An 18,061-nucleotide genomic window follows, 5' to 3' on the forward strand; every position below is an offset into this window, starting at 1 on the left:
CGTTAGACGTACGGAGGGCGTTGATGTACTACATAGACAGAACACAACACTTTAGGAAAACAAAACAACTTTTTGTTGCCTTCTCACCACAGCACAAAGGCAACCCTATTTCCAAAGCAGGAATAGCCAGGTGGATCGTTAAGTGCATCCAAATCTGTTATCAAAAGGCCAAGCGCACTTTAACGATACCCCCAAGGGCGCACTCCACACGCAAATTGGGGGCATCCATGGCTTTCCTGGGGAACATTCCTTTAGAAGACATTTGCAGAGCAGCCACGTGGGTTACCCCACATACCTTTACGAAACACTACTGTGTTGATGTGCATTCCAAGCAGCAAGCTGCTGTAGGACAGGCTGTTCTCAAGACACTTTTTCAGGTTTCTGCAGCTGGCACGGGCAACCGCCGCTGATGGAGGGACTGCTATGTATTCTATGCTAAGATATGAATTTAGCAGCCCACATGCCTCGAACTGAATATGCTACTTACCAGTATGCATCTGTTCTTGGCATGTAGGGCTGCTAACATTCATATCGCCCACCCTCCTCCCCGGTGCCTGTCGCAGCTGCAGATATACTATTGTATTCAATCATTAGCATGGACATCCTTTACACTTTTCACTCCATCTTCTGCCACAATGGCGAAAAACAATCTGGGGATGGAGCCGATGCCCATGCGCACTGTAGTCCAGGGAAGGAGCCACCTATCTCAGGATACTTCGAAGACTCTTCCAGGACAACAATGTGCGATCATCCGGACCCAACACTAGGCGGCGATCTAATGCTAAGATATGAATGTTAGCAGCCCTACATGCCAAGAACAGATGCATACTGGTAAGTAGCATATTCAATACTCCCTATATTTTCTAATCCGAAAGAAGGACGGATCTCTAAGACCTATCCTAGACCTCAAACCTCTAAACATTTACATACAGTCGGATCATTTTCATATGGTTACACTCCAAAAAGTCCTTCCACTCCTGTTACAAAACGACTTCCTTGTCATTCTAGATCTCAAGGACGCCTACTTCCACATTCCCATCCACACAGCGCACAGAAAATATCTCAAATTTGTGCTAGACGGGCAGCACTACCAGTTCAAAGTGCTCCCATTCGGAGTCACAACAGCGCCAAGGGTGTTTACCAAATGCCTTGCAGTAGTAGCAGCACACTTAAGAAGACAACATATTCACGTCTTCCCATACCTAGACGACTGGCTCATAAAAGCCAGCTCATACAGCCAGTGTGTACAACACACTCATGCTACAATTCAACTGCTTTACGACTTGGGATTCACAGTAAATCACACCAAGCCACATCTGCAACCTTCACACATACAACAATATCTCACCCAACTAACACTAGCCTATCCCTCTCCAATGAGGATAACAAGTGTACAAACTCTCCTAACAAGATTCAAGCTGCAACAATAGTTTCCAGCTCAAGTGTTCATGCAGCTCATAGGAATGATGGCATCTTGCATATTTATAATACCTCACACAAGACTGCAAATGCGTCCACTTCAAGAGTGCCTGGCACGCCAATGTAACCAGGCTCGTGGTCAATTAATAGACCTAGTGTTGGTAGACAGTCGGACTCCTCGCTCTCTGCAATGGTGGAGCACCACAAACCTTTCAAAGGGCCGACCGTTCCTAGAGCCAGAGCTCACCTACTGCATCACACAATGCAAGGCAGGTGGACACCGCAACAAAAGTTACTCCACATCAACCACTTGGAGTTACTAGCTCTTTTTCTAGCACTAAAAGCATTCCAAAAACAAGTATCAGGTAAAGCTGTCTTAGTCCGCACAGACAATATGACAGCCATGTACTACATAAACAAACAAGGAAGAACACACTCTCTGCAGCTCTCTCGGTTAGCACAGCAGATATGGAGATGGGCTATACCACTAAAGATGTTCCTCTTAGCCCAACACGTTCCAGGAGTACAAAACACCATGGCAGATCTGCTAAGTCGACAGACACAGCAGATCCACGAGTGGGAACTTCATCCACAAGTTCTTCAACCGTTCTTTTAAATGTGGGGCCAACCTCAGATAGACCTCTTCGCCACCCACAAAAATGCAAAATGCCCAAACTTCACCGCCAGATATCCACACCCGCTGTCCAAAGGCAATGCGATATGGATGAACTGGTCCGGAAAATTTGCGTGCGCTTTTCCTCCTCTCCCACTACTTCCGTTAGTGGTACGCAAGCTACAACAACATTCCCTAACACTAATTCTACTTGCTCCAACTTGGGCCATACAACCGTGGTACACCACGCTGCTGCAACTATCTGTGGTACCACCACAAAAACTAAGCCTATCTCCATGCCTCTTAACACAGAACCATGGAGAGATCAGACACCCGGACCCAGCTCAGCTCAACCGAGCGATCTGGCTCCTGAAGTCATAGAGTTTGGTTACCTCAACCTTCCTCCAGAATGCATGAACATTATTAAAGAAGCCAGACGTCCCACTACTAGAGCATGTTATGCTGCTAAGTGGAAACAAATTTTAATATACTGTCAAAACAACCACATAAATCCTTTAGATGTCTCTATTCAACACTTCATAGGATACCTATTATACCTTCAAAAATGTATTCTAGCTTACACGTCTATCAGACTACACCTTGCTGCCATTGCAGCATATTTACAAAATAGACAACATCTATCTCTTTTTAGAGTGCCTGCTATAAAAGCTTTCATGGAAGGACTCAAAAGAATAATCCCTCCCAGAACGCCACCTTCACCAGTGTGGAACTTAAACATTGTTCTTACATGGTTAATGGGACCCCCCCTTTGAACCGTTACATAAATGTGAATTGCAATTCCTAACTTGGAAAGTAGCTTTCCTAGTAGCTATTACTTCTCGCAGAAGAGTCCGTGAACTACAAGCATTTACCATTCAAGAACCCTTTTTGCAAATGCATCATAACAAAGTGGTTCTACGCACTAATCCTAAATTCCTTCCAAAGGTCATTTCACCATTCCATCTAAATCAATCTGTTGAGCTGCCCGTATTTTTCACGCAGCCCCAAACAGTCGCAAAAAGAGCTCTACACACCTTAGATGTCAAAAGAGCATCACTGTACTACATCGAAAGGACACAAACTTTTCGTAAAACGAAACAACTTTTTGTGTCTTTTTCACCACCACATAAAGGCAACCCCATATCAAAATCAGGGATAGCTAGTTGGATTGTTCAATGCATACAAATATGTTACCAGAAAGCCAAACATACGTTAACAATTCCTCCAAAAGCCCATTCTACAAGGAAAATAGGGGCTTCAGTGGCATTCTTAGGGAACAGTCCCCTAGATTATATATGCAAAGCAGCTACATGGTCTACATCGCACACATTCACAAAACATTATTGTGTAGATGTGCAAACTAAACAAGCCACTGTGGGTCAGGATGTACTAAAAACTCTGTTTCAAACAACTGCAACAGATACTGGAGGTCGCCGCTAGGTGTGGGTACTGCTATACAATATATGCACAGTGTGTAATCTGCAGCTCATATGCCTCGAACGGAAAATGTTACTTACCAGTAGGCATCTGTTCTTGGCATGTAGAGTTGGAGAGTTACACACGCCCACCCGCCTCCCCGGCTACCTTTATCTGTTCCAGTATTATCTTAATTAGATACAAATCACATGGACATCACTACTTCTTGTACAGCTCCATCACTTCCCTAATGGCGAAAAACAATCTGGGGATGGAGCCGATGCCCATGCGCAGTATCATCCAAAGGAGGAGTCCCCTATCCCGTGACTTCCAAAGACTTTTCTACAACAAAACAAACTGCAAACATCCGGGCCCAACACTAGGTGACCATCTATGCACAGTGTGTAACTCTGCAGCTCCACATGGCAAGAACAGATGCATACTGGTAAGTACCATTATCCTTAGTGTTCCCCCTCTTTTCCCTGGAACTAGTACCCCACATTTGACCCAAGAATTGTGCCACGGCACAAGCAAAGAGTGGTCTGACGTCTGAGTTCAGGATCCTCAAAGCGGTTCTATGATTGTTAGTTCCCAGTAGCCTGCAGATCGGAGTAAGACAATTTTTCCTCTGGGTCACGTATAATGGGCAGGCAGACATTGCATGGGCTAGGGACTCTTCGTGATACCCACAGCCGGGACAGCTGAGAATAACCTCTTTCCTACAGTTCCATTTGCTAGTAAAATCAATCAGGGGCAAAGTGCCAAACCTGAATTGAATGTACAACTTTCTGTCCCCCGGGTGTTCAATAACATCAAGGTATCTTTCCAGGGAGCTATCTGATTTGCGGGCCATGAAGTCTAGAGTCAGCTTCCCCCAAGCCCCACTTCTAGTTTCCTCCTGAATGTCCAACTCCCAATAGGCATTCTTCTTATCATGTTTTTGGGGGAGCAAAGTAAAATCATCGGCCACCCATATATCACCTATGTCAATAGCTGTGAGCAAGTTCTCAACACCTCTCAGCCAGCTGATTTTATTGGCTGTGTCCCTACGTTTTACGTCCTCCAGAGCACGTGCATATGGCAAGAGTTCAAGGGTCGTCTTAACCCTCAGCCAGAACAACAAAGGGCGCAATCTTGCTTTGGAGTCAAGGGAATGTCCGCTAGCTTTAGGCCTAGATAATCAAAGGCACTGACCCTCTCGAGCGGTATACCTCCAAGCCTGGGGCCACCCCGATAAGATTTATGGGATTTCAGAGCCCTAAATATAGTTTTAGTTGTATTGATTACTAAGCCTTTAGTGCTGCAGAATTCTTGGAACTGGTTTAGTAGTAAATGTAGCCTTCCGGGTGTTTTAGATACCAGCAAAGAATCGTCAGCGAAAAGCAGGGTACTTACATTCCCCTCCTCCCCCCACCCCTGCACTTTAGGAGCATCTACCGGTTTTGTGCTCAGAAATTGTACCACATTATTAATAAATAGTGAAAAAAGTGTTGGGGCAATACACAGCCTTGGCAGACACCCTTGTTAACAAAGATTGGATAAGTAAGCTGGCCTTGCAAGCCCCAGGGGGTCCTAGCTGTGCTTCCTTCATGCAGGCAAAAAAGTAAAAATACAATTTCCTCAGGCAGGCCTAAGTCTTTAACTATTTCCCACAGATTCTGACTGGGTACTAGGTCAAAAGCCGTATTGGGGTCTATAAAAGCAATGTACAAGCTACCTTTCTCAATTAACACTGTTTTCCGGCAGAGGAGAAGAAAACGCAACACTTGGTCAATGGTCTCTGTTTTCTCTCTAAACCCAGCTTGGAATGGGGACAACATTTTGTTATCATTGGTCAATTCCTGAATTTTGCCCTAGAGAGCCCTACTAAAATCCTTCTGTGTTGCTTTGATGATGCTAATAGGCCTGTAGTTGCAGGCAGAGGTCTTGTCGCCTCTTTTAAATACTGTTACAACTTCTGCTCCTCTCCAGGAATCGGGGATAGGGGCAACTTCAACAATAGCGTTGAATAGTACATACATATATTGCGTCCACCCGGAGATATCCCAAAGAAAAAGGTCGCCCGGTATCCCATAAGGGTTCGGAGCTTTAGACAGGACAATAGTGCTGATATCAGCCGAGATGTCTTTCTCAGAAAAAAGGATCCTATTAGTTTCAGTATTCCTTCTGGATGGCACCACGGGTAGCACTGGCACTTCACAATCGGTCTATTAGTTAGAGAAAATGTGCCAAGCGGAGGAGAGAATATAATTTTCTGGTTCGGCGTGACCTGTCTTGTTGCCTTGCGCCAACAATGTCCACAATGTTTTTCTATCTCTGGATTGGCATTCATCCTTAAGGGATTGCCATCTAGCTTTGTTCCAATCCGGCTTAGCTTTCCACAATTATAACTTGTAGGACTAATTGTCATTTCTTCTCCCCTCTAGATCTCTAGCTTTAACTGCTTGCAGTAATTACAATCTAGAGCTACCATCCATTTCTTCTCTTCATCTAAAGCTTCTAGCAACTCGTCCTTATCTAGCAGTTTGAAGGTTGTATTGAAGTCCCCGGCTACTATTAGGGAGGGGAGAGGATTTTTCTTTTTCAAAAGCTCCTTTAGCAATGTAATGGTCGCTGAGGGTCTGCCACCTCTGGTGCCTCTCGCATAAACACTGTAGATGTCAATGATATTAGTCAAACGTCCCTTAAGGCGAATTCCCATAATATCTAGGTTGTTCACGGGTGGTTGCGATATGTTGCTACAGAGGCTTAGCTTGACCCATATTAGTAAACCCCCGCATGGTAGCCCATTTTGTTTTTTTAATTGCCGGTACACAGAAGCTAGCAAAGCCTGCCTTATACACTGGAGTGATACTCCAAGTCTCTTGGAATAAGCATACAACAAAGTTCTCTATGAATTCATTCCAGTGAGGGAGCAATAACTTGCTCTTGATGCCATCTGCATTGCATGGCAAGTTCAGAAACGCCTCCTTGTTCCTATTACCCACGGAACAATTAGCCACTCTTGTTGGCTCTTTGGGATGTGAAGTAACATGTGGTGGCATAGGTGAGCCAAGCAATGCATCTTGTCTTACGTTTGTAAGGTGGCCATTAGACTGACCACCTTGCACAGCAAGTCAATCAACTTGCCTCAGCTTTGGAAAGGTTAGCAGATATAGTTAAAATGAGTAAAAAGGTTCCAGACCATCCCCGTCACCCCCCCAGTGGGTATGCTTAAGAAGTTGCAAGACACTCTGCAACAATACGTCTGGGCCGGTAAACGCCCTCGACTACGACGTGATTTGGTCACACGGGAGACGGCCGAGGGGGGACTAGGGGTGCCTGACTTATGGCGCTATTTTCAAGCGGCGCAGCTACGATATCTCCTGGAATGGTCCCGACCCACTTCCGAAAAGCACTGGCTATTTCAAGACCGGGCTATGGCCGGCGTACCTCTCTGGAAGGTCCCGTTCCTGGCGAGGCCGGACAGACCGGCCTACCTTAAGAAATCACCTATCACTAGGACACTTCTCCAAGTGTGGGATGCAACAGCGGTCCCAAAAGGCCTAACATCCTTCCCATCTCCAATGACGCCTCTGCTGGACAACCCGGCGTTCCCTCCGGGGATGCCTCCGGGGTCCTTCCCCCAATGGCGACAAACTGAATGCCGCTCCGCGGGTCATTTATTCGACATACAGGGATTCTTGGAATGGGACACGGTAACTGCGGATTATGCGATTGATAAACCACAACGCTTCCAGTACTTTCAGCTTAGGCACTGGCTCACGCACAAAGATGTCGAACCACTGGTCAGCCGCCCCCTCCCTCCGTATGAGAAATGGCTTATTACTAAAACGTGGACACGCGGTCGATTACGGAACTTTATAAATTGCTCTCCCCGCCGCCGCCCTCGACGAGGTCCGCCGGTCAGAAACGTTGGGAGAGGGAGTTGGGACGCACACTCTCAGACAAGGAATGGCACGACATATATTACAGGGCCCACCACACTGCTAAAAACACAGCCAGCAAGGAGACGGCGGTAAAAGTGGCCTACTACTGGCACTTGACACCAGAACGCCTGCATCAGGGTAATCCAAGCAGAGACCCCAAATGTTGGAGGGAATGCGGGCACACAGGGACTATGCTACACATACTCTGGGACTGTGTGGAGGTATAAGAGTACTGGGAAGAGGTACTTAAGGATGTGGACACCTACTTTGAGACTGATATCCCCCGCTTCCCAGCGTATGCAATCCTAGGGCTCCCCAACAAACTCATGTTCCCGCTCAAATCAATTAGGGGGAGACAGATGGGACTGGCGTTAGGAGTAGCAACACAACACATCCTCTCACTATGGGGCACGCCGAGAAAACCTACGCACACGGGGTGGTTGCACAGATTGTGGTACATCATGGGGATGGAGAGGATACAAGCGTCGCTCACACAAACGTCCGACACCTTCAAAGAGATATGGCAGCCATTTGTTTCCATGCTGTCCCAAGAATTTACTGAGCTTACATGCCAGAAATATCTAAGAGTCCTGAAGTTAGCGGATGAATTTCGCGACACTACGAGTAAGGTGGAACACAAGGTCTAGACGGGGGTCCTAACAGTCACCTCTTGACGAAGCACCGGAACACACCGAGGGGAGGGGGGCGGGGGTCTTGGGGAAACCAGGGGAGGGGGACAGTTGGGGAGGGGGAGGTTTGTATATCGGAGTTCTAGCATACATTGAGGGGTCCGGTTCCCGCCTTCCGAGCTTACATGGACACTTGGCGCCCCTCCTGAGAGCTCGGGGAGGCACGAAACGCCAGGGAGGAACACGTTTACACAATGCTTAGTTTATCCAAATGCTGTACTGTTTTGCTTTGCTGAACTCAATTAAATAAATTTGATCAAAAAAAAATTAGTAAAAAGATTTCAGCTGCACATATTAAAATACCTTTTGATGCTGATTATTATTTTCTTTTACAGTGACTGCTGTGTGATGTCCTGGACAGAACAAGGAATCTATATTTTTGTGCCTCAAAATGTTCAGGTGCTACTATGGAGTGCAATAAAAGGTATGCAACCATCTCCTTGCCGTTATTTTTGTCAAACAGACTAAAGGCTTCCCTACATTTTTTTTCGAATTCTAAATAAAAGTTATTGTAGCCCCGCAGAACTCCATACAGTACATAATTGAAGTTGTGTCAATGCCTTTGGGTTACTATCAGAGAACAGTGGTAATCCGAACAATTGTTCATTAATGATTTGCACACTCAAGATCATTAGAAATTAAATTTGCATTTCAGCATATTTATTTTAAAGTAGTTATTTTAAAATGCTGGGATCTAGTGCACATATTATTGGTAACATTACGGAAGATAATAAAAACAGCTGTGCTTTTCAATAACCGTGAAAACATGGAAAAACTTGTAACATCAGTGGCGGCTCCTCCATTGGGGCGTGGGGGTGTCGCACACTGCTTTCTCGCAGTGCGAGAAGGCCGAAACATAAAAGGGTAAAACTTCCATTTCATGCGAGAAAGCAGAAGTGCCTGGTTGTGGGCGGTCCTGCTCGAGGACAGGGGGGGTTGGGGTGGCTTGCCCACTGTTGTGGGTACTGATTGTTTGGTCGGCCTCCGGGCTGACCAAAACAGTCATGTGCAATCAACATTTTCTCTATGTAGGCTGCATGCAGCCTACTTAGAGAAAATGGCCTCCCTACTGGCGCCCGGCTGGGGCGGTTCTCCGCTGCGCAGCACCAATCACAACGCTGCCATTGCAGTCTTGTGATTGGCTTAGGGGAGCAGGAGGAGGGAGGCTGCCTAAAACGCGCCAGGACTCGAGCAGCAGGAGCTGAGACGGCGGCGCATGATGCGTCGTGGAGGAAGGTATGTTTTTAATTTTATATAGATTACTACTACTGTGACCGTTCAAATCCCCCCTCCACCCAACCCCCCCCTCACCTGCAAACCCACCCACCCATTTTGCAGGCCGCACTGGCATACCTGCCCATTCATATGCGAGTAGCGTGAAAAGTGTTTGCCTTCCACCTCATTATCCTTGGTGTGGTGTTTACATGGCACTAGAAGGACGCAGCGGCTTTCGGCATACGAAAACAGATCGTTTACTCGTTTGTTGCGCCGTCGGCCTTGCTCCACTTAGGAAAAGAAGGTCTGGTTTAGAAGCAGACAAGTAATTTACTGTAAGGTTGGAAAACACGTTATTTTAAAACAAACTTTTTTTAAATGCTCTCTTGTGCTGTAACCGCGTTTACGCATTTTTTCTGTGAATATTGAGTTTACATGTTTAGAGAGAGGTGTGTGGATAATTCTCCCATGCCGTTTGTAAAGTCCTGGGTGTGTGCTCTAAGCACCAGTGGTGTTCCTTTGCTTCCCACACACCCAAAGCCCCTCTCATGGCAGAGGCCGTCTCCTGAGCTCAGGACCCGTGGAAGCTGCTTGTTTCCTGGTCCTTGAGAAGCGGAAGGAGCGAGAGCCTGTGCTAAGAGCAGACAGTTTGCGTTGAGAAACTCCCCAGAAAGCACCGAGCCAGCGCAGCCTGGATGGATCCTGCTGGCTTGAGGTAATGTGCCTGCCTGTGCTTTAAATGGGCCGGTACTGCCCAGTATGGAGTGCTGGCACTTTTTAGGTCTCGCCTGGTGTTGCAGCGCGAAAGCGCTGTCGCCAGCGAGACTTATTGTCAGCGACATGCCCCTCAAGGGAGACAGGCCGGTGCACGTGCGGCGATTGGGGTCTGTGGACCCGCACGTACAGGCATGCGCACATCTCCTCAAACCAGCATGCAGTTTCACTTTCGCCCCATCGTCTCTTCCCCGGGCCCACGCCATTATAATTATAGCTGTCCAGACACTCCCGCTCAACAACCGTTCAAATGGCCTCACACACAGTCTCAACCACGTCAGCACGTCACCAATGTTAACGCACCCCATCTAATGGGCTCAAATGCCAACTCCTGGCCCTTTAACACCGTCCAGCTTCCCCAGAGTTATTTCTCTCTGCACGATACTCACTACGTCGTTACTCGCACACAAAAACACTAACCTGCCGGTCTCATCCAACTGCTCCAGCTATATCTGGGTGAAATTTCGCGCAAGCCGGTCACTGCCCGGATAAAAGCACGCGTGCATAGTGATGGACGTCACGTACGTTAGTAAGATCTACAGAAAACTGCGCAGGCACATTGAGAAAGTGAAACTTCGTAAGGCTTAAAACGACTGACGCGCGTGCGCAGTGAACAAAGTCTTTCTCTGCACGTCTGGCGCATAGCAGTTTCTCTGGTAGGTCAGTGTGTCTGGATGCGGCTTTTTTTTAACAATAGGGATCTCGCTTTTGCTTTCAGTGCCATGGAGGCTCCACGCTATGCTTGTGGCCACAGGCAGAGAAGGGTTCAAGGAAGCGCCGTGACTAAAGGCAGTCCTTGGCGGTGGGGGAAGGGAGCATCCGTGAGGAGAGCCGCACTCTGTTGGTGGGTATCTCTGTACCATACGAACGTCTTCCGCGGGTCCTGGGGGAAGGTGATCCCACCACACGAGTAGAGTGAGGCGGCAGCGCTTACAGAAACAAACTTGTTGCATCCCCAGATGCGCTGACTGACGATGTACACACACGACCCTCTCTAGGGCCGAGTTCGAACCACGGAGTTAACTAGTGCGATGATTTGTAGTTTTTTTTTGGGGGGGGGGATTTTTGATACCGGGGCAAATGTGCTGTTTTTCCATGTTTTTCCCTAGGGGGTGTTGGGGACCCTCTCTTCATACCACCGCCACTAGCCTCGCGGCACACTCACCGCTGCTGTAGCCTCTGCTCCGGTGCATCCTCCAGGCCGTGGCGGCAGGCAGCCCCTGCTCCACCCCGGCCTGGGCCGGTTTAAGGTCACCCGGAGGAACGCAGCCCTCTCCCACTGCCAGGCTCACGCCTGAGTCGGCGCAGTCCCCTCCCTCCTTGGGTCCAGCCAACCCCTATCCACGGGGGACCAGGGCAACCAGTTCCCACCCACCGCTTGGCCGGGTCCCCTTCTTCCAGCAGGTCTCTGTCCCTTTGAACTCACTCCAGATTCTGGTGCAGCCAAGTCAGAAACAGTGCATTGCCCGTGTATTGTTTTTTATTCACTCTCTTTAAATTTAAGAAAATCAGACGCTACTTTTTCTTTTTTAATTGTGGTAGAGTTATTTAAACCATTCATAAACACCGTTGGTGTATATTGACCAAAATGCAAAGTGACATCAACCTTACACCGTAATGTCTTTCCAGGAAGTGACATCATATGATCTTTGACCCTGAATTTTCACAGTATATGATGTCAAATGCCTGTAACTCTCCAAAATAACTGCATGATTACAACAGCAAAAACAAAATGTCTATTTTCGATGGCACCTATATTAAAGCACTGACATAAGCCATTGGAAGAGGTGTGGCGCCGCGGCCAGGGCGACTGACGCTGAAATCTGGGGACCACGGTTCGATCCCCGGCTCCGGCGGCAGGTTAGCCCAGCACCATGTGACTCTGGGCAATAGCTCGCTTAATCTTCCCGACGGCCCCCCAGCGCCTAGAGACCCTTACGGGTGATTGTGCGCTTTACAAATGTGGACTTTATGTGGACTTTACCCCCTTTCTCATACATTAAATATTGTGTGTTCGACATAAGATGATATAATGCCACAAAACAGCACTAGGAACCTACCTTATCTATACCACAAACTGTCATGATGGAATAGTTTCCCTTGGCATGTACCACAACAACAAGGGGGTGGGGATTAAAACAAGCATTTGCAATGCAATAGGTCTCGCAATTGTGAGAGTTTGAGCTATTGGCATTGTAAATGGCAATGCCTTTTATTTACGTGTTGGTTTTTAAAACCTAAATGAAAGGCATTGTCATTTACAATGCCAATAGCTTAAACTCTCGCAAATGCGAGACCTATTGCATTGCAAATGCTTGTTTTTTTTGAGAGGGAGGGTACTGGCAATTCTCAAGAGAGACGTAATGCTTTAAAATGGAGAGTACCGGCACTTCTCAGAACAAAGAAGGTGTCTCTGGTACAGACTACCTGCCCTTCTATTTTTCCATTTCAAGCACTGATGTGTCCTAAAAAGATGCAGCATTATGGTATGTTTCATTTATTACTTAATCGTGCGTTTACCCGAGGGTGTCTTGGCGCTAGGTTGAACTGAGCCAGAACCACTTGTGCTCATCATGCGATCATACGAAAGCACTACCTTTAATGTTGGGCCGCCCTTTAATATCCTGCTCACACACCTTGTGGTGTGTGGGGTGAGTGGAGATGTTTCCTTTAATACACCCCAGTCCAGAATGCTAAACCCAAAGCTACAGATACATTTACAACTACATATAGAAACTCTTTTATAGATATCATGTGCATTCATTTGTATTTGCTCATAATTTGTTAAAACAAATGTAGCAATCTATAAAATATGACCGCTTTTTTCACTTAAAGCACCATATTGTGAAACAATTATAATATTCCGTAATATTGGTCTCTGGGTGTCATTCTAAAACAAAGGCTAGGCATTTCGCACCAAACTGCTCAGAACAACAGACTGACCGTCACCAAGCACTCATCACCAGCAGGCTGGATTACGGCAACACTCTGTATGCCGAAATCTCCAAACAACTCCTACGCAGACTCCACAACATCCTGAACACCTCTGTGAGACTCATACGTCACATCCCATGCCACACCTACAACACGCAACACCCACATCACACTGCACCTCAGGAAACTGAACTCGCTCCCCAGTTATAAGCGCAGCCAATTCAAACCGCTCCTACCCACCCATATAAAGCCCTACACAACACAGGACCAGAATACCTAAACAGCCTCATACACTTTCACCAACCCACCTGACAATACCGATGTTCTACCTCACTCACTCGCACACTTTCCCTGCATCCACAAGAGCAAAACTGGAGGTCACTCATTCTCCTACATCACATCCACGCCTTAAGAAGTACTCCCTCGACACATCAGAGCCTCTTTCTCACTTCTTGAGTTTAGCAATAAGCTGAAGACCTGGCTCTTCGTATAAGCACCTTGTGGACCACAAATCTACACACCTGCCCAAGCGCCTGGATACCCTCTTGGGTGATTAGTGTGCTATACAAATCAGTATGACCTAACTTAACGCCATAATGACATGCAGTGTCTGGGTCAAGGTAAACTTGCAGGACAGGCTAACTAAAATGGAAACTGTCTTGTATATGTTTAAAAACCTAAAACTTGATGGTTGGAGGTAGAGTAACCCGAGTGGGATACATTATACACGTGTCCGCCGCACACCACGCCCTGTCCAGAATAGATTATGTATTGATACCTGCGGCCCAGGCAGCGGTGGTTCAGGAGGTGCCACACCTGGGAAGGGGAGTGTCCGACCACTCACCAATTTGGCTCCTGCTGGAAACTGGCCAATCTGATGTAGGTAGAGTAGCCCCTATTAACGCATGGCACTTGAGAGACCCCGCCATCAAGAAGGAAATCATTAAAAGCACGGAAAGGTACTTCCAAGAGAATACGGATTCGGTGGACCCTGTGGGAGGCGTATAAAGGTGTTATTCGAGGGGAGGTTTTATCTTTCATCGCCGGGAAAAAGAAGAAACGGCAGGCCGAAATAGAACGGGTGGAGGCGGAGGTGACTTGGTTGGAGATTGAGGTATCTAGGGACACGACCCCAGAAGGTATGCACCGGTTAAAACTGCACCAGGATGAATATAGGGGCCTCGCTAGGGATAGGGCCAGAGCTCAGCACGATGAGACCCAAAGCAGGATCTACGAGCATGGGGATATAGCCAGCAAACTGACAGCATGGCTTGAGAAGGGAGAGTGGTGTCGCGGCTGGTACCAGAGTTACAGAAGGGAAATTACAGGACGATCAATGACCTGCAAGCCATAGCACATGAATTCTCGGAATATTATGGGGGTGGGGGGGGGGTGTACTCTTCCGCCGGGATATACACAGAGGCAGAAAACGCCGTAATGATTAAGAACATTCAGATGCCCAAGCTATCGGATGATAACCGGGAATGCTTATATTCCCCACTCATGAATGATGAAGTGGCGTAGGCCATCAGAGGGGTGCACTCGGGGAAGGCCACGGGTCCGAACGGAATTCCTATAGAACTGTATAAACTGAATGCTAACAAATTTGCACCGTTTGTTCACTCCATGTTTGTAGAAAGTAAAGAAAGGGGTCAGCTCCCATACGACCAGCGGGTAGCGAATATCGTGGTCATCCACAAAGCGGGTAAGCCCAGGACGCTCTGCTCCTCCTATAGACCTATTACGTTGCTAAACGCTGAAAGTTCTGGCGAAGCTACTGGTGACGAGACTAGCTAAAGTTCTCACCACCTTGATACATTCGGACCAATCCGGCTTCATGCCGCATCAGAATACGGCCCTTACCCTGCGCAGGTTACACGGGATATTGGGCAGGGCCCCGACAATACAGGAGCCGGCGGTACTGGTTGAGTGGCTCTACCTGTTCGCAGTACGGGGGAAGATGGGCTTTGGACCAGAGTTAATTAACTGGGTCCGTCTCTTGTATACTGATCCCCTAGCCAGAGTAGTGGTGAATAATCGAAAGTCCACTGACTTCCTTCTTGGCAGGGGCACAAGACAGGGATGTTCCATCTCCCCACTCCTGTTTGCCCTGGCTCTAAAACCCTTGGGTCCGGTGTGACTGATCGATCAGATGGTTGAGGTGGACGCTGGAATGGGAGGACAAAATCTCACTATACGCGGACGATATCCTGCTTTACCTCACCAACCCAGGGGGATCCTTGTTGTGTTTTCTGGAGGTGCTTGCTATATTCGGCAGACACTCCGACTGGTTGAAATCAGTGCTTTTTGTCCTCAGAGGAGATCCGCCGGTAATCCCATGGACCTGCCCGATACAAATTGAACCGGTAGGGTTTCGATATCTCGCGGCATTTATGTCACGCTTGACCCAAAGTTAAGGTATGCCAACAACTTGGACCCCCCTCTGACTCGATTTTAAGGGGCATGTGGTGAGGTGGAAGGCACTCCTCTCTCCCTTTTGGGTAGGGCAGTGCTTTTCAAGATTATGGCCCTTCCGTGATTCTTGTACGCACTTCAGAACACAATGGACCCAGTACCATCATCCTACTTTAGGGAGATAGAGGCCCTCCAGAGGCTGCTTCTTTGGGATGGCAAGCCCCGCATAGCTTTCTCTAAGCTTACTCTCCCCTGGTATGATGGTGGGAAAGGATTGCCGGATCTACGGAAATATTATTGGGCCTCACAGTTGGCGGCGGTTAAAAATGAAATACCAGTAAAGCGCACAGCTACCTCCAAAGTGGTGTCACGGCGCTGGGGGCTCTCAGGAAAATTAAGCAAGCTATTGCCCAGAGCCACATGGTGCTGGGCTGACCTGCCGCCAGTGCCGGGGATCGAACCGTGAGCCCCAGATTCCAACGTCAGTTGCCTTGGACGCTGCCCAACACCTCTTCCACATGCCATATACGGGCCCCCCGGAGACCCCGGGTATGCTATGGATTGCTGGCAGGTGCCAGGGGGTGACTTCACTAGGGCATTGTATGCCAGACCTAATTGATTTTCCCTTGCGGAACCATCGGCACACGCAGTGCAGGTGTGGGAGGGGAAACTCACACTTGCCACCCCATTGTGGAACTCTGAGAAGCTGGGAAGTTTGTGGAAGTCCGTGGAAGTCCAAGGGATTTGACAAATGGGACCTTATTGAGATCACGCAGATCAAGGATGTTTGGGGAAAGGAAATGGTCCACACATTCAGTTCCCTCCAGCAACCATACCACCTTCAAGAAAGTGGGCACTACCGCTACCTCCAGATTAGTCATGCTTTGCTTACACATATCCCCAGAGGCACAACACTCCCTGATGCTTTTCCCCTGGAAGATCAAGTGTTAGACGGTCACTTCCCAGAGAAGACCATCTCATTAATATACAAAAAACGTTTTATTAATATGGAGGACCCGCTGGTAAATATTAGGACACAATGGAGTGCTGATGGGATGGAATTGGATGACGAGGATTGGAGGGAGGCGGACTCTTCTCCACGGGTGGTGGTTATACAGATGAGGCTCAGACTAGTGCAACTAAAGATACTCCACGGGTCATATGTCACGGGCCCCGACTGGTTCAAATGGGTCGAGTGGGGAGTGTCGGAGGGGGTGCGGAGAGCTTGGAACCTTTATGTATATTTTGTGGCACTGGGCGGAAATACAGGATTATTGGAAAAAGATCCATGACATGTTGCGAGGTGTTCTGGGGGTGGGGATAGCACCGGAGGCCCGCAGGTGCATCTTGAATGTTTGGGAACCCACGGATCTGAGTGTGTATGGGAGACAATGGGTGACGTTGGCATGTATGGTAGCCAAGCGTAACATTGCTCAGCTGTGGGGAGCTAGCCAGCCACGCCGAATCAAGAAGTGGGTGGAAGACCTGGATTGGTGCATGTTCAGAGAGAGGTCGGTCTATGTTGCCAGGGGTTGTCCCGCAAAGTGGGGGAAGGTCTGGGAGGATTGGAATCGATACCGTGGAGATATTTGTGTTCGCCCGATAGGTCAGGAAGAAGTGGGGGCGCATGAGTCCCTGTGATCCCTTATCAATATTCTGTATTTATTATTTTGAAGTATGGAAATGTATTTCTGACTATTGTGAGAGCGGTCATTGTCACCCAATGTTTTTCTTTGTGGTTTTGTTAATAATAAAAAGATATATATATTTTTTTAAAACACAAAAAAAAACCTAAAAATAGAAGCCTAAAAGCTAGCAAATTAAAAATATAAAAGAATAGAATTATGAAGGAAAACAGTCATAAGATTTATGACATTCCTAGAACAATTTCTAAACTAAATAGGCACTTCATGTGTTTTGATCTTGCTTATCATACGTAGTCCTCATACATTTACAGAATAAAAGCACATGCCAGAAACGTTCCTTTGATGAAATAGCGATTCATCACTTGTTACATGTTCAATAGTACATGTCCTCAGACTGGAATTAAAAAGGGGCCCATGTGCTGGAATGCATGATCCCTACAACAATCTGTCTACTTCTTCCTTCAGTCTTCATCTTACACTGTCTTGTCACCCTTACAAACCTTCACCATATTACCTCATTGCACCACCTTGTCAGAACACCCATTAAACTGTTTATTACTGCAGGCATGCTCTAAAACCCATTTCTTTGTTTTTATGGATTGTTAGACCTATCTGCAACAAAACATACTTGATTACGGGTTATTTTGACTCCCATTGTAACCGTGTTCACTTTCACAGAAATGCGGGTTGATTGCAAGGCTTCTGTAATGCATGTTGCTGGCTACACCAGCTATTTCACCTTTCTGTTGCTCACCAGACATATTGTGAAGAAACAAGTGTGCCATTATATGGGTGAGAGGTGATCTTCTCAATAGCAATGACTACGGACCACTTTAGTTACAATTCCAGCCCGTCCCTCCTCCTCTTCTGTCCAGAGTATACCATGGTGTCTCTGTCACTGCCACCTTCAAAGTACGCTTGGTGGTTATATTTCGACCACTTGGCCCCATTCACTATTTGCTTCATTATCTTAATCCTTGATTAACTGGCCTGTTATCTCTGCTTATTATC

The 18,061-nt window shown here is 47.4% G+C and overlaps 1 protein-coding gene across 2 annotated transcripts in view; it reads left to right on the forward strand.

Annotated features, from left to right (window-relative positions):
- HPS5 (HPS5 biogenesis of lysosomal organelles complex 2 subunit 2) overlaps positions 1-18,061 on the forward strand; it is a 594,029-nt gene that overhangs the window by 212,099 nt on the left and 363,869 nt on the right. For both annotated transcript variants that reach the window (XM_078681077.1, XM_078681076.1), the window contains exon 9: positions 8,402-8,490. In XM_078681077.1, coding sequence (XP_078537203.1) covers positions 8,402-8,490 — 89 coding nt within the window. The remainder of the gene's footprint in view (positions 1-8,401; positions 8,491-18,061) is intronic.

Source organism: Lissotriton helveticus, chromosome 3_1 (assembly GCF_964261635.1).
Source record: "Lissotriton helveticus chromosome 3_1, aLisHel1.1, whole genome shotgun sequence".
Lineage (NCBI taxonomy): Eukaryota > Metazoa > Chordata > Amphibia > Caudata > Salamandridae > Lissotriton > Lissotriton helveticus.